The 27,351-nt window shown below is 45.3% G+C and overlaps 1 protein-coding gene across 1 annotated transcript in view; it reads right to left on the reverse strand.

The window, feature by feature from the left end:
- Positions 1–27,351, reverse strand: part of LOC141154821 (pinopsin-like) — a 91,640-nt gene that overhangs the window by 12,920 nt on the left and 51,369 nt on the right. The window contains exon 2 of the mRNA XM_073641270.1: positions 25,831–26,159. Coding sequence (XP_073497371.1) covers positions 25,831–26,159 — 329 coding nt within the window. The remainder of the gene's footprint in view (positions 1–25,830; positions 26,160–27,351) is intronic.

Consider the following 27,351-nt stretch of genomic DNA (forward strand, 5'->3'; position numbering starts at 1 on the left):
TTATTTTTATTTTTTACCATGTTCACTAAAGGGGTTAACTAGCAGGACAGTTTTATAGGTCAGGGCGTTCCGGACGCGGCGATACCAAATATGTGTACTTTTATTGGTTTATTTTTTTTTTCATGAGATTATTTATTTATGGGTACAATATATATATTTTTTTTTCATTTTTTTAATATTTTTACAATTTTTTTTATTCACTTTCTGACATTTTTATTACTTTTACACTTTGTTCCACTCTGGAACTTTCACTTTTTGCAGCCTGATCGGCTGCATAGCACAGGAATGCAGAACCATCCCTGTGCTATGCAGCCTGTCAGCGCTGCACAGGGAGAAGTTACTTTGGTCGTGCACTGCGCATGACCAAAGCAATTTACTGCCTCCTGGTGACCCAGATGTTGTCATGATGAGTCACTATGGCAACATCCGGGACCGGACTCCGCAGGACACCGGCAGAGAAGGTAAGTATAGCGCTTACCTCCTCTTGCCACCGGAATGCTGCGATCGATTTCGATCGCAGTATTTCGGGGTTAATGTGCCGGGAGTGGCGCGGGACCGCTCCGGGCACATAGCACCGGGTGTCACCTGTACCAATCAGCTGACACCCAGCAGCGATCTTGCCTGCACCGCTTGTGTGCGGGCGAAATCGCCAGGGCGTACTAATACGTATCATGCCCATAAGGCCCAGGGCACAGATACGTATTAGTACGCCTTGGGCCAGAAAGGGGTTAAGCGCGTTTACACAGAAAAGTTCCAGGCTTCAACAAATCCAAATGTCCCAGCATAGAGTGAAGAGGCTCAGGAAATCATCGCTTAGCGGAGGTGATAAGAAGATTTGAGCAACGGAAAATAAGATTCATCGAGCAACGAAAAATAACCACTGCAAATCAAATTTGCTGTGAAAATCAGCACTATTTGGCAATTTCACATTTTGTTCATGATCTCTAATCTCAGCTGACAGACATGGTATTGGCTCTAGCTGGTCATGCTACTAATATAGCACAGGTTTATAGCAGAGCATGGAGAAATAGCATATAGGATGGAAACCAAAAATCAATATAGAAGCTGAAGAAAAGCCAAAAAGATCCGTACGGCCAGTCAGAAGAACGCCAGCTCCGCAAGTGAGTATTTCTGGCCAGCAGCCACAGACACCGATAACAGCTGATAGGTGGGGGTGTCAGGTTTCAGACCCTGGCTGATCAGACATTGATGACCTATCCTAAGGATAGGTCATCATTGAAAAAGTAATGGACAACCTCTAAGTATTTTGTTCCAGAAATTTCTGCATCTCTTGGTCGGAAAAATGCAGTGTAAAGTATGCACGTTTTTTATATTTGTTTTTGGTGCACATTTTCGCCGCTCATTAGTATGGGTGAAATCTGCAGCAAAAACCCTGAAAGAATTGACATGCTGCAAATTTAAATCTGCAAGTTAAAAATAAGCAACATGTGCATGAGGCTTCAGGATTCTCATCCACTTTGATGGCACTAGGAAATCCTTCAGGGTTTGTGACAACACTGCTCAGAAAAAAAAAGTGTCAAAAACGCAACATGTGCACGCAGCCAAAAATCACAATAAAAACGCAACAAAAACACAATGTGTGCACATCGCCTTTCACATGTTCTCTCATTATACTTAAAAGGGGCTTAGGGATCATAGTATTAATAGCCCACCTTAGAATAGGCAATCAATATCAGATTGGTTTGGGGGCTAACTCTTGACACATCAGCTGTTTAAAGGGGCTGTAACCTGTGTGAAAATATAATACCTACTATGACATGAATATGTGTGACGAAAGAGCTTCTTATCTTAATCAACCAGATGTCTAGATTTGTTAAGCCAAGAGAAATACACTATTGCATTTGTGTTGACTTGTGAATGTATGTGTATTTCTGTGGCTGGTCAAGAAGGACATACTATTATATGTATAAACCTGAATGTTGACTTCTCTTTGCTTTGAAGCAATGATGTTTGCTACTATGCTAATTGCATATTGTACTAAAGCCAGCTAGATGTTGATTTAAAGAGCCTCCCTGCTATACCCACTGTGTAAATTGATTAAATGCACAAACAATGAGAACTGAGCCCTGTGGAATCATATCATCCCTAATCCTTGACCTGTGGATGCATACTTGAAAGGACAACTGTAACTATTTAATGGACATATGACTCTGTAGCAGTCAGAATTGAAAGAGAGTATCAAAGATCAGATAGACTCTTCAGGACATCAGCTTGGTAGCATGGCTCGATCCAGAGAGATAAATATTAGGATTCTACATGATTCTGGCCTAGGGGTATATGGCCCTGACTGGAAGGATATGGATCTGCTCCACTGACCATCAGAGAACCCATGGATACATTTGGGGAGACCAGGTTGTGATGATGAGGTCACCTGGACCCATGGATATGTTGTTTGGGGTTGCCATGTGGGACCCTCTGGTCGCCTGGAACCCATGGAGACATTCGGAGAAGTCAGATTGGGACCAGCCAGTCATCTGGCCCCATGGAAACTCTCGGAGAAGCCAGGGTGGGACCCTCAGATCTCCTGGCCTTGCACCTCGATGGACTGTCAGCTTCCTAAGCTTGCCACTATCTCCTCTCTGTGGTGACCCGCCAAAAGCAGGGGGCCACTGGTTGAGGTAGTTGGCCCTGGAAGTTCCAAAGTCGCAGCTGTTCTATTCCCAGGCGGGTCAGCGGAAGGGTGAGACTGTGTATTGTTGTACCATCTTGGGTATTTGCTAGGACTGTTCTATGTGTTTATTGTCCGTTTGGTGGTTCAATAAAATATTGCCACACTGTTTTACCCTCATCCTGTGCTGTCTGAATAGAATTACGCACACGGAAGACCCTGTGTCTTCACAATATGTACTTGATAATTCCATAAAACTTTAGATAAAAACTAGAATACCTTTGTAATATAATCATTACAAATGTGTACAAAAAATATTTAAAATATAGAAAAATAAACACTGTTGTTCAGTCAAGATAAAGGAAACAAATTTAAATATTTTGCATATTTTAGTGATCAGTTAGAACGGATCCAGCAGCAATCTGTTGGCAAAATAGTATAGAGAACGGATCCAGTAACCAAAAAAATGTTATAAATAAAAGAAAAACAGATGGCCGATTACCGGATCACTTTTCCATAGACTTAAATGTTAAAAAAATGGATTCTGCAGAGATAAGTTATTTAAAAACTGACTAAACAGCTGTGTCTGCACAACTTTTTTGCCAACGGATTGCTGCTGGATCTGTTCTAAATGATGATTACTGGACATGTGAACAGAGCCTTAAAAGACTATAATTATAGACGTACCTCTGCCGGCTTTATAATTCAATATAACTATGCACTAATCTATAAAACAACAAAGCTAACAAAATTTTCTGTTTCCTTTAGCTGATAATGTAAAGGTACATTTCCCAAATATTGCCACAATTTGCTTGTTGTAATGATAATTGATCAGTGTTAAAGTAGATCAACAATAAAACAAAATAAATTTATTATTGACTTTCAATTGTGATACAGTAAAAATAATTGTTAAAAAATCAGGGGCAAGATTGATTAATGCAAATGCCATTCCATGACATGAACCCTGTGTTAGAACCTTGCTGTTAGGTTTTTTTTCCTTTGCTGGTCACATGACCTTGTTGGCCTATTTAATCCTGCTCCGCCCTTCTGGCTTTGCTGGACTTCATTGTATATCTACTTTCTAGCTAGCCTGTGCTCTGTATCTAACTCTGTTAGTTTGCTTGGTCTACGGACCTCTAGGTTCTATCTATTTTGTTTGTTCGTCTGTCTGCTACTATTTCTGTTAGGAGGTGTCCCATATTCCTCCCAGTCCTTAGTACTTGTAGGGATTCCCTCCCCAAATCTATAGGTCTCCGTACAGACTAGATTAGGACTTTAGCAGGTCTGATCGCAGGATCAGGTTCCCTGTTACATCGTAGGGATTCAGCTGAGTCTTATAGTAGGGACAGATCTCCTCTCTTTCCTTAGCTTTGGTAGCAGAACATAACAGTAAGTCCAGCCTGTAAATTCTCTAAGGAAAGATTTTTTTTTTGTTCCATCATGGTGTCGGTTCAGGATTTGGCTAAACACCTGCAGGGACTCTCTCTGGAAGTGGCCGAGCTCCGTCAGCACGTGAGTAACTGTCCTGGAGCATATTTCTTGGAGCCTAAGGTATGTTTGCCGGATTTATTTTTTGGTGAACATCGAGAATTTTTTTCATTTAAAAATGCTTGCTTATTGTATTTTCGTTTGAGACCCAAGTCCTCTGGGGATGAATCCCAGCGCGTAGGGTTCATAATGTCACTTTTGCGCAAAGAGCCTCAGGAGTGGGCCTTTTCTTTGCAACCTAGTGATACATGCTTCAGATCAGTGGATAGTTTTTTTTCTGCTTTAGGACTATTATATGATGATCCTGACCGTGTGGCATCAGCTGAGACTGAGTTGAGACGTTTAAAGCAAGGATCAGGTAATATGGAAAAATATTGTACACATTTTCGTCGTTGGTCCACTCAAACAGGGTGGAACGATTCTGCTCTGAAAAGTCTATTTCTTGCTGGGCTCAGTGAAAAGGTTAAAGACCTACTAATTGCTTATCCTACACCTGAGGATTTGCAACAGGCTATGCAATTAGCTATACGGGTGGACAGAAGACTGCGTGCTAGGGTTAATGAGAGCAAATCCTCTGCTATGTCAGTTTCTGGTTATGATAATGTGTGTACTAACAGTGGTGAACCGATGGAGATTGGATCGGTGGCACCTCGCTCTCAAGAAAAACACCGTCGTTTTTCAGAAGGCTTGTGTTTCTATTGCGGGAAATCTGGTCATTTGATTAAAGGCTGTGAGCTTCGTATGAAGAAAGAAAAAAAAATGGTCAGTCACGCCCGTATTGCCTGTTTAAATTCCAAGGGTATATTTTTAGCTGCTTCCACGATTGCTCAGGAAAAATTAATGGAATTTCGGGTGTTTGTTGATTGCGGGTCTACACTGAATGTTATTGATGGGGGATTCGTGGAAAAACTCAATTTAAAACCTGAACCTTTATCATCCCCCATTGCTGTGGTTTCTGTGGATGGCTCCCCTTTGAAGAATATTACTCTCAAGGTCAGTGAATTTCCTCTCACTATTAATGGTGTTCACCATGAGAAATTGGATTTGGTAGTGTTGAATAACTTGCCTTCTCCAGTAATATTGGGTTTGCCCTGGTTAAAATTTCACAATCCTGTACTGGATTGGTCTACCAGTGAAATTAAATCCTGGAGCCATAAATGTTATGACAAGTGTTGTAACGGGCGTATTGCAGCTTTGGATAGGGGAGAATTGCCTGTTCCTATTCAGGATTTTTGGAGAGTTTTTTCTGAGAAAGAATCGCAGGTTTTGCCTCCCCATAGAGACTATGATTGTTCTATTGAATTTGTCCCTGGAGCGACTCTTCCTAAAAGTCGTTTATTTAACCTTACTATTCCTGAGAGGAAGGCTTTGGAGGAATACATACAGACAAGTTTGGCCGCCGGTCACATTAGGCCCTCTAAGTCTCCTGTGGCGGTTGGATTTTTTTTTGTAAAAAAAAAGGACGGCGGTTTACGTCCTTGTCTGGATTTTCGTGAGATTAACAAAATTACGGTACGCAATCCTTACCCACTGCCATTGATTCCTGATCTGTTTAACCAGTTATTGGGGGCCAAGTGGTTCTCTAAAATTGACCTTAAGGGGGCATACAATCTGTTGCGCATGAAGGAGGGTGATGAATGGAAGACTGCTTTTAACACTCCTGTGGGTCATTTTGAGAATCTGGTTATGCCTTTTGGTCTTACTAATGCTCCTGCATTTTTTCAGAATCTGATTAATGACATCCTTAGACCTTTGATCGGTAAAAATGTGGTTGTGTATTTGGATGACATTTTGATTTATTCGCCAGATCTGGAGTCTCATTGGCGGAGCGTGCGTGAGGTATTACAGTTATTAATGGACAATTCGCTTTTTGCTAAGCTGGAGAAATGTGAGTTCGCTGTACAGAGAATTAGTTTTTTGGGCTACATTATCTCCAGCAAAGGTTTTGAGATGGATCCGGTTAAGGTTCAGGCTGTGCAGGAATGGCCTAGGCCTATTGGTTTGAAATCAATACAGAGGTTTTTGGGTTTCGCCAATTACTATAGAAAATTCATAAAAAATTTTTCTAGTATTGTCAAACCTCTGACTGATCTCACCAGGAAAGGTGCTGATGCGGTTCAGTGGTCTTCTGAGGCCATTGAAGCTTTTGTGTATCTCAAGGAGAGGTTCACCTCTGCTCCCATCCTTATGCAGCCTGATGTTACTAGGCCGTTTTTGGTTGAGGTTGATGCTTCCTCTGTGGGGGTTGGCGCAGTATTGTCTCAGGATAACGGGGATGGATTACATCCCTGTGCATTTTTTTCAAAAAAATTTTCGGAGACTGAATTGAATTACGATATTGGTAATCGGGAATTATTGGCTATTAAACTCGCATTTGAACACTGGCGCCACTTCTTGGAAGGTGCGGAATTTCCCGTTCAGGTTCTTACGGATCATAAAAATCTGATATATCTTGACGCTGCCAAGCGCCTGAATGCCCGTCAGGCTAGGTGGGCACTGTTTTTCTCGCGGTTTAATTTCTCCGTTACTTACATCCCTGGTACTAAGAATGTTAAGGCGGATGCCTTGTCTCGCAGTTTTTCTCCCATAGTCGGTGCTGAGAAAGAGGAAAACATTTTACAAGAAGGTGTTGTGATAGCTGCTTTAGACTCCGTTTTGGAAGATGAGATTCTTAAAGCTCAGGAGAATGCCCCATCTAACACTCCTCATGGGAGGTTGTTTGTGCCTGGGACCTTTAGGAGAGATTTGTTTGTTGAGTGTCACGAATCTCGGTTGGCAGGTCATCCCGGAATCTCTGAGACCAAGAGACTGGTGGGTCGCAGTTTTTGGTGGCCTGGATGGCAGAAGGAAGTCATTAAGTGGGTGCGCCAATGTACTATATGTGCTAGATCTAAGTCCTCACATACTCCTGCTGCGGGGTTGCTTTGTCCTTTGGAGGTCCCCAGTGCTCCTTGGACACATTTGGCTATGGACTTTATAACTGACCTTCCCCCCTCTGAGGGTTTTACTGTCATCTGGGTGGTCGTGGACCGTTTTAGCAAGATGTGTCACTTGGTTCCCTTCGTCAAACTGCCCTGCGCTAAAACTCTCGCTAAGGCCTTTGTCAAGGAAATTGTCAGACTTCATGGCGTTCCTACTGACATTGTTTCTGATAGGGGTCCTCAGTTCGTGGCTCGTTTTTGGCGTGCCTTTTGTGACAGGTTGGGAATTCATTTGTCGTTTTCGTCCGGATATCATCCTGAATCTAATGGCCAGACAGAAAGGAAAAACCAGGATGTTGAGCAGTTCTTGCGTTGTTTTGTGGCAGACAATCAAGAGGGGTGGTCTGAGTTTCTGCCACTTGCCGAATTTGCTCTGAACAATCATACATCTTCTTCTGCTGGTTGTTCGCCTTTTTTTTGTTGTTCTGGGAGACATCCGTCGTTTGGGTCGTTCTCCAAGTTGGGATCTGCCGTGCCTGAGGAGGAGAATTTTTCCGGTGATTTGGAAAGAGTTTGGACGGATGTGCGTGGTAATCTTCAGGAGGCCAACAGAAAATCTAAAGACTACTTTGATAGGAAACGACAGGAGGTTTTGTTCGCTGTTGGTGACATGGTTTGGTTGTCCTCTAGGAATCTGCGGTTGAGGATTCCTTCTAAGAAATTGGGTCCCAAGTTTGTAGGGCCCTTTAAGGTGCTTCAGGTTGTCAACCAATCTGCTGTTAGGTTGGAGGTTCCTACCTCCTGGAGAATTAATCCGGTCTTTCATGTCTCTCTGTTAAAAAAAGCTGTTGTGTCGGATGGTGACGCCTCTGCCTCTGTTCCTCCGGTGGTGGAGGACGGGGAATATGAAATTTCTCGCATCCTTGACTCTAGACGGTATAGAGGTAGTTTGCAGTATCTTGTGGCCTGGAAAGGTTTCGGACCCGAGGATAACTCTTGGGTGAGGTCAGATGATGTTTCCGCGTCCAGACTTATCAGAGCGTTTCACAGGAGATTTCCTGATAAGCCTGGTCCTAGGGGATCCGGAGGATCCTCTTAGAAGGGGGGGTACTGTTAGAACCTTGCTGTTAGGTTTTTTTTCCTTTGCTGGTCACATGACCTTGTTGGCCTATTTAATCCTGCTCCGCCCTTCTGGCTTTGCTGGACTTCATTGTATATCTACTTTCTAGCTAGCCTGTGCTCTGTATCTAACTCTGTTAGTTTGCTTGGTCTACGGACCTCTAGGTTCTATCTATTTTGTTTGTTCGTCTGTCTGCTACTATTTCTGTTAGGAGGTGTCCCATATTCCTCCCAGTCCTTAGTACTTGTAGGGATTCCCTCCCCAAATCTATAGGTCTCCGTACAGACTAGATTAGGACTTTAGCAGGTCTGATCGCAGGATCAGGTTCCCTGTTACATCGTAGGGATTCAGCTGAGTCTTATAGTAGGGACAGATCTCCTCTCTTTCCTTAGCTTTGGTAGCAGAACATAACACCCTGCTGACAAGGCGGCATGTTTGCCACGACAGCTGTTCACCAATAGTTATGTACTTGAACAGGAATATATAAGGTAGACTACGCTGTGCAAATGGAGGAAATCCTGCTCCAGGAACCGTGAATGTTTTATTCACATAAAGTGCTCAAAAGACATACAGAGTCACGATTACGGCTTACATGACACACGGAATCTGTACAAATAGATTAGTCCTTCCTCCATGTAATAATAAATACAGGGACAAAATAATACCAGAACTCAGAGACTGGATTACACCTATGTACCGTAACTGAAAAATACCATCATACTGTAATTGTAACCCCATCTTCGCACTATACCATAATGCAATAAACCCACCATACCATGCATACTGAGGCTGGATAATACCCCACTACTGAGGCTGGATAATACCCCCCTACCATGACTGGATATCACTACCATACCATGACTGGATATCACCATCATACCATGACTAGATAACACCATCATACTATGAATGGATATCACCACCATACCATGACTGGATATCACCACCATACCATGACTGGATATCACCATCATACTATGACTAGATAACACCATCATACTATGAATGGATATCACCACATACCATGACTGGATATCACCACCATACTATGACTGGATAACACCATCATACTATGAATGGATATCACCACCATACCATGACTGGATATCACCACCATACCATGACTGGATATCACCACCATACCATGACTGGATATCACCATCATACTATGACTAGATAACACCATCATACTATGAATGGATATCACCACATACCATGACTGGATATCAACATCATACCATCAATGGATATAACCACCATACCTTGACTGGATCTCACCCCCATACCATGAATGAATATCACCACCATACTATGAATGGATATAGCCACCATGCCATGTTGGATAATACAAACATATCGTGATAGAATATCATCACCATACCTGTGGCTGAATAATATCACCATAATTTGAACGTCATACTATTGCTAAAAAAAATAATATGTGAATACCAAAATTACCACCATACTTTAAGTGAATATTACCAACATACTCGCATTCATTGCAGTGATCATATAGTGGCCAGATACCTGGACAAAATACTAAAATATTGTGTCATGAGGGCAGAATAGAACAAACAAATAAATAAAGTGATTCACATGTAAACTTTTCTCTGATTACATTAGTTGTTCACCATGCCTATCTTCTCCTCCTGGCTCAGACCATCATGATAGCTTCTTCCAGCTGCTATTCTTGGCTATTCAAAGTTTTCATTAAAAAAAAAAAAAAAAAGAACTATAAGGCTATGTTCACACTTTTGCTGTGGTGTTCTTTTCCAAAAAGCATTACCAAATAATTTACTTAAATGGGTTGTCCCACAAACATGGGAACATGGAACATGGTCGGATATAGCACAGCTCCTGGGCAGGGGAGGAAGCAAAAAAAAAAAGTAGTATTCATATAGGCAGGACAGCATGGAATCGCAGCTGATTCTGTCTGTAAGGTAAAACAAGTTTTTAAACAGGCAAGGACATGTTTTTCCTTACAGAAAGCAGCAACTGTGATCCTGTGTGGTCTTGCCTGTATACTCTTTTGCGTCCTCCCCTACCCAGGAGATGTGGTATGATCAGACCATGTTCCTGTACGGTGAGACACAGCCATTAAACAGTACACAGCACGGGCACATTTATAAGATTATCTCAGCACAGGAACATTTTAATCACATCCAATTGTGAAACTTATTTTTATTCCAACTTCTATTGAGTAAACTGAACTTTATTTGTGGGACAACTCCTTTAATGGATACTGACCACCATCACCTTAGACTTGCTCTAGATGCTCTTGTAACAAAATCTGTGTGGACATGAGCAGAGTCTTAGTTCCATTTAAGCAGGTGACAGGGCTCACAATACTCTTCTTCTGGAGGTGAGCACATCCCTTAAAATTCAATGCGAACTAGTTGCTCTTAGATGTCGTGAGCTTTAAAAAGATCTTTATGCATAAGGCAACACTGAGACCAATGGTTGCATTCAGGGTCGGACTGGGCTGGCGGGGTACCGGGAATTTTCCCGGTGGGCCCCGCCCCCTGCTGCAGAGGAAAGGGGGAGAAGAGAACGAAAAAAAAAACCCTGCGGTTTTAAGGGGCACGAGCCCTTTAATAGCGCAGGCACAGTGTATGCAGGGACGCGCGGACACCGCGTTCATTACCTGAACCGTCACTGAGCACATCCAAGTGAAGCAGCTGAAGCTGCTCGTCTCCCTTCGCTGGCTGGCGTATGACGTCATCGCCATGCGCTTGCTGTGAAGGAGCCGCGCAACTCAGCAGCTGCGGGAGAAGGAGGACACTGCACGAAAGCACAGGAAGGTAAGAGGTATCTGTGTACGTGTGTGTATGCAGAATGGGATGGCGACACACAGGGGGGGGCCCTGGATGGACACACAAGGGGGGGCCCTGACTAGACACACAAGGGGGGGCCCTGGCTGGACACACAAGGGGGGGCCCTGGTTGGACACACAAGGGGGGGCCCTGGATGGACACAGACGGGGGGCCATGGCTGGACACACAAGGGGGGGCCCTGGCTGGACACACAAGGGGGGGCCCAGCTGGACACACAAGGGGGAACCCTGGCTAGAGACACAAGGGGGAACTCTGGCTGGACACACAAGGGGGAGCCTAGCTGGACACACAAGGGGGGAGCCTAGCTGGACACACAACGGGGGAGCCTGGCTTGACACACAAGGGGGGGGCCCTGGATGGACACACAAGGGAGAACCCTGGCTGGACGCACAGAGGGGAACCCTGGCTGGACACACAAGGGGGGAGCCTAGCTGGACACACAAGGGGGAACCCTAGCTGGACACTCAAGGGGGGAGCCTATCTGGACACACAAGGGGGAACCCCGGCTGGACACGCAAGAGGGGGCCCTGGATGGACACACAAGGGGGAGCCCAGCTGGACACACGAGGGGGAGAGCCTGGCTGGACACATAAGGGGGGGACTGGCTGGATACATTAAGGGGAGGGAGCCTGGCTGGACACATGGGAAGGGGGGGCAGGATGGGTATATGGGGGGCAGGATGGACACATGGAGGCCAGGATGGATATATGGGAGGGGGCAGGCTGGACACATGGAGGCCAGGATGGATATATGGGGGGCAGGCTGAACACATGGAGGCCAGGACAGATATATGGGGGGGCAGGCTAGACATATGGAGGCCAGGATGGATATGTGGAGGGGGCAGGCTGAACACATGGATGCCAGGACGGATATATGGGGGGGGAGACTGGACACATGGAAGCCAGGATGGATATATGGGGGGGCAGTCTGGACACATGGGGGGGCTAGGATGGATATATGGGGGGGGGGCAGGCTGGACACATGAAGGCCAGGATGGATATGTAGGGGGGCAGGCTGGACACATGAAGGCCAGGATGGATATGTGGGGGGGCAGGCTGGACACATGGGGGCTAGGATGGATATGTGGGGGGGCAGGCTCGATACACGTGGGTTAGGATAAATATATGGAGGGGCCACGCTGGACATATGGGGGCCAGAAAGGATATATGGGGGGGAAGGGCAGGATGGATATGTGAGGGGGCAGACTGGACACATGGAGGCCAGGATGGATATGTAGGGGGGCAGGAAGGACACATGGAGGCCAGGATGTATATATGGGGGGGGCAGGATGGATATATGGGGGGGCTGGACACATGGAGGCCAGGATGAATATATGGGGGGGCAGGCAGGACACATGGAGGCCAGGATAGATATGTAGTGGGGCAGGATGGACACATGGAGGCCAGGATGGATATATGGGGGGGCAGGCTGGAAACATGGAGGCCACAATGGATATGTGGGGGGGGCAGGCTGGACACATGGAGGCCAGGATGGATATGTGGAGGGGGGGCAGGCTGGACACATGGAGGCCAGGATGGATATGTAGGGGGGGCAGGCTGGACACATGGAGGTCAGGATGGATATATGGGGGGGACAGGCTGGACACATGGAGGCCAGGATGGATATGTAGGGGGGCAGGCTGGACACATGGAGGCCAGGATGTATATATGGGGGGGGCAGGATGTATATATGGGGGGGCTGGACACATGGAGGCCAGGATGAATATATGGGGCAGGCAGGACATATGGGGCGCTAGGACGGATATATGGGAGGGGGCAGGCTGGAAACATGGAGGCCAGGATGGATATGTGGGAGGGGCAGACTGGCCACATGGGGGGCTAGGATGTGTATATGGGAGGGTTCAGGCTCGATACACGTGGGTTAGGATAAATATATGGAGGGGTCACACTGGACATATGGGGGCCAAAAGGGATATATGGGGGAGGGGCCAGGATGGATTTATGGGGGGGCAGGCTGGACATATGGGGGGCTAGGATGGATATATGGGAGGGGGCAGGCTCGATATACTGTACGTGGGCTAGGATAAATATATGGAGGGACCACCCTGGACATATGGGGGGTGCCAGGCTGGACAAGGGACTTAATTACTGTTTTGGGGCCAGATTGAGGAACATACTTTACTAGTTTATGGTGGCCAGTGGGGAACATTATTACTTTAGAGTCCAATTAGGGACATTATTACTTCTGTAATATAATTTACTTTTTAGGAAATTGTTTTCCATGGGATGGGACAAAAGAGGGCTCCTGTTACTATGCAGGGCGGCACTATATCGCTTTTTTTCTTCAACAGTTGTAGTGTAGAAGCCTGGGGAAAAGTGGGAATGTGCTCTAGAAGAGATCAGTTATTGATAACTGTGTTATTTTCTGCAGAGATGATTCCTGGCTGGAAGAAGTGATGACTGTCTGTGCCTGATAAAGAAGAAAAGTGGATTTTTTTTTAAATTCTGTGGAAGCAGGGTTGAAAAGCAATGTCTGACTTTCATTTGTTCATTTTCAAAGATTTTTAATTCATTATTACTTTTGTCAGATTCAAGTTATTTCTGTGACTATTGTGGGTTTTTCTTTCATTAAACGAGGGGTACCAACAATTTTGACCACATGTGTATACACTATATACAGAGCTCCTGTTTATAATGTCACTGGTGATCATTGTGTTACCTGTACACTGACACTATATACAGAGCTCCTGTGTATAATGTCGCTGGTAGTAATAACAGTGTTGTTAGTATTGTGGTTTGTATTCATGATCAGTATAGTAGTATTTGGTTACTTTGGGGTGGTAATATGTGGTCTGGTCATTGTGTGGCCTTATTTGTACCTTGTATGTGGTATTATTCGGTCACTATGTGGTGGCAATATGTGATCTAGTCATGGTGTGGCGATATTTGTCCCTTTTGTATGTGGTATTATTGGTGTTGATATAGTGGACTGTGTTGTGTATGGCGGTCATTTTGTTCTCGCTGATATTAACTAGGAAAAGATTTTTTTTCCATTAGGCCACAGCGACACCATCTGCCAAAACAAGGAGTGGGTGATAAATGCAGAATTGGTGCACTTGTTTCTATTATACCCTTTCTCTGATTGTTCCTCACCTGGTTTTGGCTTCCACTCCTGAGAAAAAATACTGACCGGATACTGACCGAATACTGATAGTAGGGCCGTGGCCTTAGAGATTAAATACTTGGACCAGAGCTGCAGAGATGCACTTACAGGGGTTCTCCGGTGAAAACAAGTAATCACCTCTCCACAGGATCAGAGATAATATTGATTGGTGGGGGTCTGACTGCTGGCACACAATTGGCAGAATGTGGAGCTTTTCTCCCCATTAGACTGGCGCGGCATGTGAGATGCGACCACTGATCCATTCATTCCCTCAGTGGCTGTGAGCGCTGCTCTTTTTTGGCAGCCCCCAAGAGAACGAATGGAGCTGCGGTCAGACGTCCCACCTGTCGCGGCATTTTAAAATGGGAATAAGTGTCCTGTCAGGGATAAAACTTCCCCATTCTTCAGATAGGTGCGTTTTCCAATGTTCGGACCCATACGATCAATAAGTGATCACCTATCCTGTGGAGCCCATGGATCAGTGGTAACTTGTTTTAACCAAAGAACCCCTTTAATGCAAACTACAGTAATTGTACATCCTAGTTATACTGTCGCACAGTAGATCTGCAGGAGCCGCCAGTCAATGCTCCACTATAACAGGGATAGCAGATAACAGATATTTGCATATAGCTGTATGTGGGCCCCTAGAGTCAATTTCCCCTGTGGGCCCCAGACACCCCAGTCCGACCCTGGTTGCATTGCACCACCCATCCTAAGAGAAAACTTCTTAAACTCCGTCAGTTTCAGTTGTGAGCTGGTGCAGTAGGTGACTGGAAGCAAACAGCAGTAGCACTTCCTTCTCCCGCAGGGGTGGTGCTGATGCTCTTTCAGTGTGTGCAAACAGCTCAATGATTGGTGGAGCAGCCACTGCTGACTTATGCTGCACCAATCTGCACTGTGCTTACCTACTTTTGCTACAAACCCATAGTGCTGCATCATAGTTCTGCGATCAATCTGTCCCCCCACCACCCCTATATTGATGCTGGGTTTACAAGCAAGTTTAACAGGAGGTGGGGATGAATGCAGTAAGAGGGGAGGGGTGGGGTGTAAAAAAATAACTTATGTGCCCGGTGGCCAATACAAGCCTGCTTTGGGCTCTGAAACTTTTGCAGCTGCAAGGGGCGCTAGACTCTCCCGCCACGAAGTGGATGCCACCTTGCTGCCACTGCCTTTTTTTCAAGTTCACATCTAGCTGCCTCAAAGAAAAATGGGGGAAGAAAGGAGTACCCTATTGCTTTTACCTTTATCATCTGCGTCGGTATATATAGGCAAAAGAAAAACTAAAGTACATCCTCTTTGAATTCTACAGTTGTACATATCAGGAGAAAAAAAACCTGGTCCTTAGAAGGTTTTAAAATTACGCACATGACAAATTACACCGGTTCATTTTTTTATTTATCAAAACTTACAAAAATAGGCTGGAATGCAGTGTGTGACAAATTAAGTACACCTCGTGAATCGATAGCTTGTAGAACCACCTTTACCAGCAATAACATGAAGTCATTGTTTTATGGATGAGACTTTATCAGTCTCTCACAGCGTTCTGGAGAGTTTGGCCCACTCTTTTTTGAGGCAAGTAATTGCTATTGGTTAAAAAAAGTTTAAAAAAGAGACTGGCACATGTAAATCCACCTAAAGTGTCTTTAAAGTGAACCTATAATGAGAAAAAATACTATTAACCTGAACGCTGCCGAGAGGAATAAAGTTCATTTTCTTTCGGCAGCGGGGCTCTAAGTGCCGTCACCGGGCAGGTTCAGAATGCCATTAACCTGCAGATTATCCCCATATCTGCAGGTTAATAACGTTTTTTCCTGTGACAGGTTCCCTTTGATGTAAACCAAAACAAATGGCAATACAAATGACAAAATTCTTATGAAAAGGTATAGACAATACAAATTAAACTGCCATGGCGCCCTCATGGAAGAATATGATAATAATAATAATAATAAAGAACAAAAACGACAAAAATAAAATATGCAATTTGTCAACACCAGAAGAGAGAGACCATGTCCAATTTCCCCTATACATCAACATGTTATGAGTTATTGCAAACAGATATTTTTACTAATATATATATTCATGTTTACTGTAATATTTCTTTTCCGATATATTGCCTTTTGATAAATCGGTAAAGTGCTAAATTTATTAAATTTTGTGGGTGGAGAGAATGATTTTCCCCGGACCTTCAGGAGGGGAATACATGGCATTATCTGGTGCCTTGTATTGAAGGGGTTAAATGGAAGGAAGATGTTTTCCCGTTATTTTTCTTAGGTCACGTCAACAAGGTGATAGGGTGAAGTGATTGGTGAGTGGGTCCAGCCACTCAGGGGTCAGTAGTAGGGCAGACAGTATTTTTTGCCCTGGTGACTGCTCCTGATTGGTCTGGACTTTGGTTACCGGGGAAGTGCAGGGTGATATAAGTGGGCAGCGCCGGAGGTGTGTGTCTGTTCAACGGCGCTGTCATACCTGGGAGCTGCCCCACCCTCCCTCCCCTATTTTATGCGTTTAATCACGGCCGGGGTTAGTCGTCCAGGGATCTGGATGGACAGGTAATTTTGGTTAACGGGCTTGAGCCTTATGGCTAAGCTGCGGGTTGATAAAGGTTTGAACTTGTTTTTTAATAAAGTTGAAATATTTATTGGTTTATACTTAAAGTTCTGAGTTTTTTAATATTTTAAATATTTAAATAAAGGCCGTGGCCAATTGTTTTCCATCTAATCAATGTGTCGAGTATGTTGTTTTTAGCGCTGTTTAGATAAAGGTTGGAGTAATGTATAATGCCATTGTATCCAGGGTCAAACAATTAAAGAGGTTGGCCACTACTTTTTTATTGATGGCTTATGCTCAAGATTGGCCATTATATCTGATCGGTGGCACTTGGCATCCCCGCCAATCAGCATGTTGCTAGTGCCAACTGGAAGTTCTTGGATGCTGTCGGAACACAGCAGCTCCTTCAAAACTATAGTGGCCGTGGTCGGATACTACAGATCCCCTCCCTATTCACTTCAAATAGGGGGTGCATCTGCAGTTTGGAAAAAGGAGAAAAAGCCAGCTCACTGCAGTTGCCTAGTCCCACCGGGGAACGGAATAAACCTTGCTGCCACAGACGATGAAGATCACAAGGTAGTACGAGGAATCAAGCTCAACGGTATAAGTCTTCAGCTTTATTTGTATATGATTAAAACATTTTCACATGCATCACTAGTCCATAGATAAGAACATCAACGCATTTTTGGCTCACTCTACACCCTTACTCATGATATAACATTTTACTCATACACAACTAAAGCTGATGATTTTATATCGTTGAGCTGGATTCCTCCTACTACATTTTGTGCCCCGATGCCACTATAGAAACGATGGACCTGCTGTGTACTGGTGACATCCGAGAACTTCTGTCTGCCGCTGGTAACTGCTGATTGGCAGGGGTTGCTGGGTGTCGTATGTCCACCGATCAGATATTGATGGCCTATCCTAAGAATAGACTATCAAAGAAAAGTAGTGGCCAACCCCTTTAAATTTTGAGCATTGTGTGATAAACAGCCAATATACCAGGCACGATTGTTGTCAATTCTTCAACATTTCCTAATACAGAGGTAATTTCTTTTAAGACATTTTAAGGTGGAATTGCTTATTGACTATGTCTAATACCGTGGTCCAGTAATTTTGTCTCCCTCTCCTTTACAACTTTGCTTAAGCTCATTGAGGTTTGTGGACATTTGTTTATGGACAGCTCTTTTAAAGTCCCACCACAGCATTTCAGTTGGACTGACTGGGGAATTGCAACACCTTGATTCTTTTCTTTTTCAGTCTCTCTGATGTAGATTTGCCATTGTGCTTGCCCAGTTGCATGAACCAGTTTTGGCCAAACTTTAGCTTTTGGATAGGAAGCCTCACATTTGACTCTAGAAAAATTTGCTGTAGAGAGGAGTTCATGGTTGACTAAATTACTGCAAGATGCCCAAGGTTAGTGGTTGTAAAACATGTAAAACAAGCTCAAATCATCATCCCTCTACCACCGTGCTTGACAGTTGGTGTGGGAATTTTGTTAGTCCTTCTCATGACCTAATGGTGTTTTTATGTCCTGATATGTAGAACCATAGGATTAAAAGATGGTGTACTTAGTTTTTCTCATGACTGTATCTATAGCCACTATGCAATATCAACCAGTGATTAGAGAAGCTCCACTTATAGCCCTATCCTGCAAATGTAACACCCCGAGGGTTCGGTTGCTACAGGGGTATTGCACCTCAACCAGAGGTGTGATATTCCACTCCCAGGTAAGGATGGAGTGTGGACCAGGGCTCAGTTAGCTGCATACACACACTCACCCCATTTCCGGGGGACAGCTCGACGGTGCTCCCATTTATGCAGGCACAACTGACCATGTCCCTGGCTGGAGTGGGGAGGGGGGAGAGAACCCAGTGATGTAGGAGCAGAAGGGGACGGTTTCTAGAGCATAGGAAGGAGCTCATTGGGTGCAGGTCACCTGAGCTCAGAGACAGAGAAACAGATAAAAGGTGGGAGCCATCTTTAGAGTGAGGTTCAGTGGAGAAGTACAGTCAGTGAGAGCTGACAGGGAGTTGAGGCTCAGCCTGAGCTCAGCTCCACGAGGCAGGCCTAGAGAGAAGGCCGGGGCCAGAGAGGAGAAGAGGAGAAGGAGAAGGAAGGAGAAGAGACAAAGGAGTAGAAAGGCTCCAGAAACAAGAAGGCAGAAGGGACCCTAAGAGAGTAGAACGGACAGCAACCATTGCAAACCCGCGTTATATCGGGTGAAGGGTCAGGCTGTGGAAGGGTACCGGATTCCCAAGTTGGTGGAGGTAAATCAGCCCTCAGCCAAGAACCGGAGGTTGTGATCATTTATTGGTGCGACCCCCCGCCAAACCTGCTAGAAAGGCGCCATATAGGATAGCGGGAAGCAGAGGCCATCGCTTACCCGACACGGTCCGCGGTAGCTGGACAGAAGTTTGGTCACTGGTGGGGCACGAGAGGCCAGAGAAAGGACAGAAGGGGGTCCTGTGCCATACTCCTGAATTGCCTGGGGGTTGACCGAGCTCCTCACCTGGTGGACGCAGCACGGCTTGGGCAGTCATTGCTGACAGAAGTGACTTGGATAACAAATGTGAGTAAAAACCCTGGACTGCACCATTGGACTCAGTGTGATCTTTGCTGCGCCTGCACCATCACCCCCAGCATCCACCTACACTGCCCTGAGGCTACACTCTTCCCGTGGGGAGTTATCCTACCCCTGTGCTGAACACCAACACCAGCCTCAGCGGTCTGCCTTTGCAGCGGCGGTTATCCCTGACCGCAGTCCACGGGTGGCGTAGTCGGACATTCAAAACACTGATAAATAGACTGCTACAATTTGGTCTGACCATCCTGAGCCACGGGATCGGGTTGCCACTACTACCCCCCTCAGCACCGTACACCAGAAGGCCCGGTTCCGGGTACCCCACGGCCCAGGGGGCGAGTCAGCTTTGGCGTAGTCGGCAGGATTGTGACCAACCCGCCACAAAAGGGTATTGCGTGCCTGAAAAGAGACTGTTTCACTGTTTTGAAAATGGCGCCCGCCCCGGCAGAACGGACGCCATAATGTGCGCGCCAAAAGATAACAGGAAGCCACCTCCCATCGTGGGCCAGGTCCCAGAATGGCGCCAAAGAAGGAGCCCACCTCCAACAGCCATGAGTGCAGCTGTAGAGATGTCCATCAACGTGGGGGGGCTGCCCCTGAGAGTGATTGTCAGCAGATTGCCCCGGGACCACCCCCAACAGGGGTGGAAAGAGAAGAAAACCGTGGGGCAGGGTGTGGTTTGGATCAGTCTCACCAGAACACACCCGGAGATGGAGAGCAGCACCAGCTCCAGCACCCTGGCAAGCGGCCTGCTGCAGGCCGAGGCGTCCCCGTACAGCCTCACGGAGCTGATGGCTCAGCTCCCCACAGAAGACCCTGAATTCCTGAGGACAGTGCTGGAGGAGTTGGACCGGAGGATGGTCCAGGCGCAGAGGGAAGTCATGATCGGATGGAGGGAGGAGATGGCCCGGCAGTTCGCGACCCGGCAGCAAGAAACGCTGCCAGCACCTGGCAGTGCGCCTGCCCCTGAAGACAGAGAGAGGAGACCGGAGGCCGAGAGCAGCGCTGCCGTGGAGGCAGGTAAGGCGGACACCCTTGCCCCGGGTCCTGACGCCGTAGCCTTACCCCTGGATCCCGCCACGGAGCCAGAAGTCCCGAGAGCCGCTGCAGCTTCCACGCTCCCGCCGCGTACACCTGGGCCTCAAGCCGCAAACACTGCCGCTGAACCACGGCCCCCGTCGTGCCCCCCGACCCCGGGTGCGGTAGGAAGTGGCCCGCTCCAGGCCCGGTCGCAAGGCCGGACCTTCCCAGGCGCCTCCCAACCGCGTGCGCCCCCGGTCCCGAAGCCACCACCCCTTGGGACTGACCTGTACAGCCAGCTCGCCGGACCCGATGGAGAGCCGGTCCCTGTACCAGAGGGATGGGTTCACCCCAGCCAGCGGAAAAACCTGTCCACAGAGGTCGAGGCCCCGCTTGCTCCGCTCTTGCCCCTACCACAGCCAGTTGCCGTCTCTCAGCTCCCGGAGGAAGAGGTCCAGGTAGGATGGGACCAGGCCGGGGAGGATGTGATGGGGTTTGCCCAGGAGACGTGGACGGCCGCAGTCCGCAGGCGGGAGATTTATGAGCAACTTACGAGGGAGGAGCGGGCACGGCGCCGGAAGAGGGAGCAGCTGCAGGCCCGGAGCGCGGAGGAGAAGACATGAACCCACCGAAACCCCCACGAAGCACGCGGTCTTAAAACAGCTGGGACCTTGGTGAAGTTCCACCAGGAGAAAGGGTGGGGGTTTATCCGGGACTCTGCCACAGCCACAGACCTCCATGTCGACTGGAGGGATGCGGAAGGCCACCTGCCAGCCAGTCACCCGAAGCGGGAGTTGTTCCCAGGAGATCGGGTAATATATACCCGACATCGAGGCCTAAAAGGGTGGCATGCCCTCAATGTCCAGAGGGTGGAGGAAGAACAGTACCAGGAGTATTGCTACCCAGATGACCCGGACGGGTCTGGAGAGTATGATGAGGAGGAAGAAGGTGCACAAGGAGGACACCGCTACTGAGGAGCGGCAGCATACAAATGTATATAGTTACCCGCCAGGGTAAAGAAACTGTTGCATAGAGTTACCCGGTATCGGCTCAGTTAAAACCGGCTGAGGACTGGGAGCAGCCAAATTATTGAACTATCTGGCCGAGGACTGGGAGCGGTCAACTTTGTATATAATTGTACTTCTTAAAGTGCCCCCTACTGGTTTTATAAGAAACTACAACAACTGACCTCAGAACAAAAACCCATTAGAGGTGGCCGAAGACGAGGTCCAGCAGCTGGATCAGCTACGCCCTGCAGCCACCCCAGGGCCTACGTTGAGGGTTTACGAACGGGTCCCTCCTGTTAAAAGTTTTGCCAAGTTTGCATTTTTATGGAAAAATGGACACCTGGTCGCAAGTTGCACAGTGGCCAGTGAAGAAGAGAATTTACTAAAAAAAAAAAAAAAAAAAAAAAATGTTTTACCTGAAAAAGTTTTATATATAGAATTGTTATATATGCTGCTAGGAGAGTTACATGATATTGAAAATGATTTGCATGATGGCTGATAAAAGAGTTCCGGTGATATTAAAAATGTAGTATAATGTTTAGTAAAGAAGAATGGCTAACCGGGTTGAGAAAGAGAAAGTGTTTCCCATAAAGGGAATTGAATAATGTCGGCTGTTTTCTAACGTAAAAACAAAAAACAAAAACCTTTAATTCTGCATGTCTTGTAAATCAAATGTTTTTGCTCGGTTCCAGCCCGAGGACGTGCCTTGCAGCGGCGGTTATCCCTGACCGCAATCCACGGGTGGCGTAGTCGGACATTCAAAACACTGATAAATAGACTGCTACAATTTGGTCTGACCACCCTGAGCCACGGGATCGGGTTGCCACTACTACCCCCGTCAGCACCGTACACCAGAAGGCCTGGTTCCGGGTACCCCACGGCCCAGGGGGCGAGTCACAAACAATGTATGATCCTCTTCAGCACGGGAGGTAATAGGTCAATGGAGCTATCGAGAAGCAGCTGTTTGTGAATATGTGCCGTGTAAGACATCAGCATGGGAATTCAGTCTGCAATTACATGTCAACCCACCCTGAAAGTGTGGGGAGGGCAACAATGCAGAGTCAGCCACTGTTTGCCCATCTACCTAAGTCCAGAATGGAGCTGCTGCACAAATCTCTCCCTGCTGGTTTGCTTCAATAAACCAGTAAATGTACTAATTTATCACATATAACTGCCTAGATATTAAACTACTTTTACTTCTTATTTCAGAGCAGGGCAGTTTCTTGGAGTATTTTCTGTCTTGAATGAATGGTAGAGACATTGAATAAGTTATTCACTTACATACATCCTTAGCTGTCAATGTAACAGGCTCTCACAACTCACTCAAGTCACTTACAATTCAAGAGAACTGACCTACGGTACACCGAATGTGGCACAAACAGCAGCAAACAACCCCAACCCATTTTTATTTTGTCTGGCTGACACAAGAAAGTTTACGCTCAGAAGGGATGTCAGCACCTGAATTTAACTTGGCTAGTTAGGTGACCCCCACGTTATCATGTATCACGTTGATAGCTTAGAATTTGGCTTGAAAACATTGATACATTCTGTGTTAGCCATGTCCTCCTGTCACTCAGAAGGTCCCTAGACACCAACTGGGACACCTCTGAACAGCACAGATAATATGAAAGCAGCAATATCCTTTTAGAGCTTTTTACCATGGCTCTGTATGAGAACAACTCAACACATCTCAAAAGATTGTCAACATAAAATACTTCAAAGAACATGACAACTTCATTTCTTCTTGCTTCAGAGGTTTGTAAACTCCCAAAAGAATAGTATCTTTTCCTTTGTAGACCTTGAAAAATTAAATTTATATCTACTCTGGATTCCACAATCTGAAAGTTCGTACTAATTTTTTAAGGGTTAATGCAGCCACACACATCAGATGGCATCTTAGCCGGCTCCCATACGCAGGAGTGCTCGATCACTCGAGCGTTCCTGTGTTCTCTATGAAAGAGCCGTTGCCATGGACTTCTTATCTCAAGAAGACAATAGGATCGGCAGTCTGAAATCAGACATGTAGGATCAATATTTTTCCATGAATTGTCCCATACACATTAGACTGTCAGCCGAACCTGTCAAATTTGTTGTGTGCGGGCGACATTAGTCTAATGCTGGGGTCCTGGGTTGAAATCCCACCAAGGTCAACATCTGAAAGGAGTTTGTATGTTCTCCATGCGTCTGTGTGGGTTTTATGAGGGGTATTTTGGTTTTGTCCCTCATTCAAAAGACATTCTGAAAGGTAACTCAAATTGTGAGTCTCAATGGGGATGTCTGTATAGTGCTGGGAAAATTAATGGCGTTATATACAGTTGAAACCAGAAGTTTACATACACTATATAAAAAGACACATATGCATGTTTTTCTCAATATGTGACATGAAATCAGAATAAACTTTTCCCGTTTTAGGTCAATTAGGATTACCATCATTTTCAATATTTGCCAAATGCCAGAATTAGGACAGAGAGAGAATGTTTTAAGGCATTTTTATTACTTACTGCAAAGTCAAATGTTTACATACATTTCATTAGTATTTGGTACCATTGCCCTCAAACTGAATGACTTGGGTCAGACGTTTGGGATATCCTTCCACAAGCTTCTCACAATAGTTGGTAGGAATTTGGGCCCATTCCTCCTGACAAAACTGGTGTAACTGATCCAGGTTTCTAGGTCACCTTGCCTGCACCTGCCTTTTCAGTTTTGCCCATGAATTTTCAATAGGATTGAGATCAGGGCTTTGTGATGGCCACTCCAAAACATTGACTTTGTTATCTTTAAGCCACTTTGTTACCATTTTGGCAGTATGCTTCGAGTCATTGTCCATTTAGAAGACCTATTTCCGCCCAAGCTTTAACTTCCTGGCTGATGTCTTGAGATGTTGCTTCAATATTGCCACACAATCTTCTTTTGCCATTATGCCACCTATTTTGTGAAGTGCACCAGTCCCTCCTGCAGCAAAACAACCCCACAACATGATGCTGCCACCCCCGTGTTTCACAGTCTGGAAGGTGTTTTTAGGCTTCCAAGCCTCTCTTTTTCCTCCAAACGTAACGATGGTCATTATGCCAAAAAAGTTCAATTTTAGTTTCATCAGACCACAGGACACGTCTCCAAAAATTAAAGTCTTTGTTCCTGTGTGCATTTGCAAATATTAATCTGCCTTTTTTATGTTTTTTTTTGGAGTAATGGCTTCTTCCTGGCAGAGTGACCTTTCAGCCCATGTTGATACAGTACTCGTTTCACTGTGGATATTGACACAATCTTATCATCTTCACAAGGTCTTTTGCTTTTGTCCTGGTGTTGATATGCACATGTCGGACCAAAGCACGTTCAGCTCTGGGACACAGAACCCATCTCCTTCCTGAGTGGTATGATGGGACATTCCCATCTTATTTGTACTTGCGTATAATTGTTTGTACAGATGAATGAGGCACCTTCAGGGATCTTGAAATTGTACGCAAGGATGAGCCAGACTTGTGCAAGTCCATAATCCTCTTCCTGATATCTTGGCTGATTTCTTTAGACTTTCCCATGATGCTACACAAAGAAGCAGTGTGTTTCAGGTGTGGATGTATTTTAATGCACATGTGTTTCTCTAATTAACTCAGATGTTGCCAAAAAAACAGAAGCTTCCAAACACATGACATCATCATATGGGCAGTCCCGAATTGTTTAAAGGCATAGTAATCTTAGTGCATGTAAACTTTTGACTTTGCAGTAAGTAATGAAAATCCCTTAAAACATTCTCGCTCTCTAATTATTCTGGCATTTGGCAGATATTATGGTAATCCTAATTGACCTATAACGGGAAAGGTTTATTCTGATTTCATGTCAGATATTGAGAAAAACATGAATATGTGTCTCTTTATGTAGTGTATGTAAACTTCTGGTTTCAACTGTTAATTTGGGGCTTTAGCTCTTTTAGAGACAACCTCTTTCTGACAAGGACAGCCATAGCCATCAGCTATTTGACACTGGTCGAACGCTCAGAACACCAGCTGATTATTGTGCAACTTTCAACACAAACTCCTGATTTTTCTATGGAAAGCTATTTTTCTCATGGAAAAATGTTCTTTAGCAGTACAGTATATGGTAGGTACTTAGCTGAATGGCTGTTCGTGCAATATGCAGATGGTATACATCTGCTAAATGGAGGAACCCCTTTATAACATCCAGATACTTTACCAGGCTATATGTTTAAGGATATACTTCATGAAAAAAAACCTCTTAAAATGGTCACTTAGTGCACTTTATTTAATTTGACAGATATGTCAGATATGACAAAGTGTTGACCATTTGATGTCTTCCATCTGTCTATCTTGCCATCCAGTGTCTCTTGACAAATGTAATCCATCTCTGACAGCAGAGACCCCGTGACGAGTACAAGAAGAGGGAGGCAGAGCTGTGTCTCTGCTCCTGCTCTCCTGTCTGTCAAGAGTGGCTATCAAGTTACAGAACAGGAGAACCCTAACAGTTAATGTACATCTTGGACTAGTATATACCATAAAAATACATTTGGGCATGTGAATAATCAATTTACTGTAAACTTACCCCTCGGATGACTCTGACAATATGGCCGTAGCTAAATATCATGATGAGCAGAGGTAGGACCAGGCAGAACAGAAAGAGGCACACAATGTATGATACATTATTATATGACTTGGAGTGCCAGACTACTGAACAGGTGGTCCCTGAGCTCTCAAGCCCATAACTGCTCCAGCCAAAAAGGGGAGGTATTGTCCAGAGGAGAGAATAGATCCAAGACCCTGCAATACAAATCCAGGCATTTTTGTAGTTGGAGGCATCAACTTTTGTACACTTCAGTACTGTAAGGTAACGTTCATAAGATAACATGGAGAGAGAGACCAGAGAGACGATTCCTGGAATGTAAACATAATAAAAATTAGGTTATTGACGTAAAAACACACAATTCTAAAAGGACAAATAATATGGAGTAAATAAAACATCAATGTATTGTTATTCTGCAGTTATACGGCATGCACAGCAACATGTATTGTCAATTATAGGTTGTAGTTGCCAGGATACTGCTTTGTCTGATACATTTGGTTTATATTTTTGACAAGCAACACAATTCAGAACTCATTGTGAAGACCCCAGAGTCTTCATTTGGAAGCAGAGTAAGTGCTAACCCGTAAGAGGATAAAACCTCTGAAAAGCAATATATCTGCTAAACAATTTTACACTTTATCTAACCACTGCTAAAGCTCTCTTTCTGAAAGTAAAATGAAATTTCACTTGAAAGATTTCATTTCGTGTACTTTATTGTATTCCAGCCACATTGCGATATGAAAATGGTTGTAAGAATCCAAATTTGGATATTAAAGGGGTTGTCCACTACTCGGACAGCCCTGTCTCAATCAGCATCTTTGCCCCCAGTAAAATAACAACATTTGTACTCACCTCTGGTGCCGGCGTCATTCCAGCAGTGTCAGTACTCGCTCTCTCAGGGATTACGTTACATTATTATGTCAGGTGATCCCTGCGCTGACTTCACTCTCCCACCTTCGGATGAATCAGACATCAAGAGTAAGACAGAGCTATGGCTTGCCACTCAATGTGACATTATTCCCGGGACAGCGAGTGCTGACACCGCTGGAACATCATCGGCATGGGAGGAAAGTATAAGTGTTTGTATTTTACATGCCGATTGACATGTGGTTGTCAGAGTAGTGGACAACCCTTTTGAGAGGAACCAAAACAATGGGGTCAAGTTTTCCATACATCTTAAACAGCCATCTTCAGCCAATAGCTCTCGCTCTCTAGTTCCCGAAACACACGAAAGATGGCCAAGGGTTCCGGTTTTTCCAATTGGGAGAGGGAAGAAAAAGTAATCGATCTTGGGTTTAAATTAAAAATGTTGAATCTTTCTCTCTGCCCAACATCATTTGTTAGATGGCTGTCCAATCTTGCCGATATCAATGAGTTCAACTAAGTTTAATCTAATGTGTAAAAACTCCTTAACAATTGGAAAAACCTACCGAGTGAGTCGGCTGTTAATCAGCATGATGCTGGCATTCAAGCTCCGTCAACATAGCAGAGTGGAAGAGAAGC

Source organism: Phyllobates terribilis, unplaced genomic scaffold (genome assembly GCF_046119375.1).
Source record: "Phyllobates terribilis strain yellow unplaced genomic scaffold, ASM4611937v1 Scaffold_7__3_contigs__length_470593459, whole genome shotgun sequence".
NCBI lineage: Eukaryota > Metazoa > Chordata > Amphibia > Anura > Dendrobatidae > Phyllobates > Phyllobates terribilis.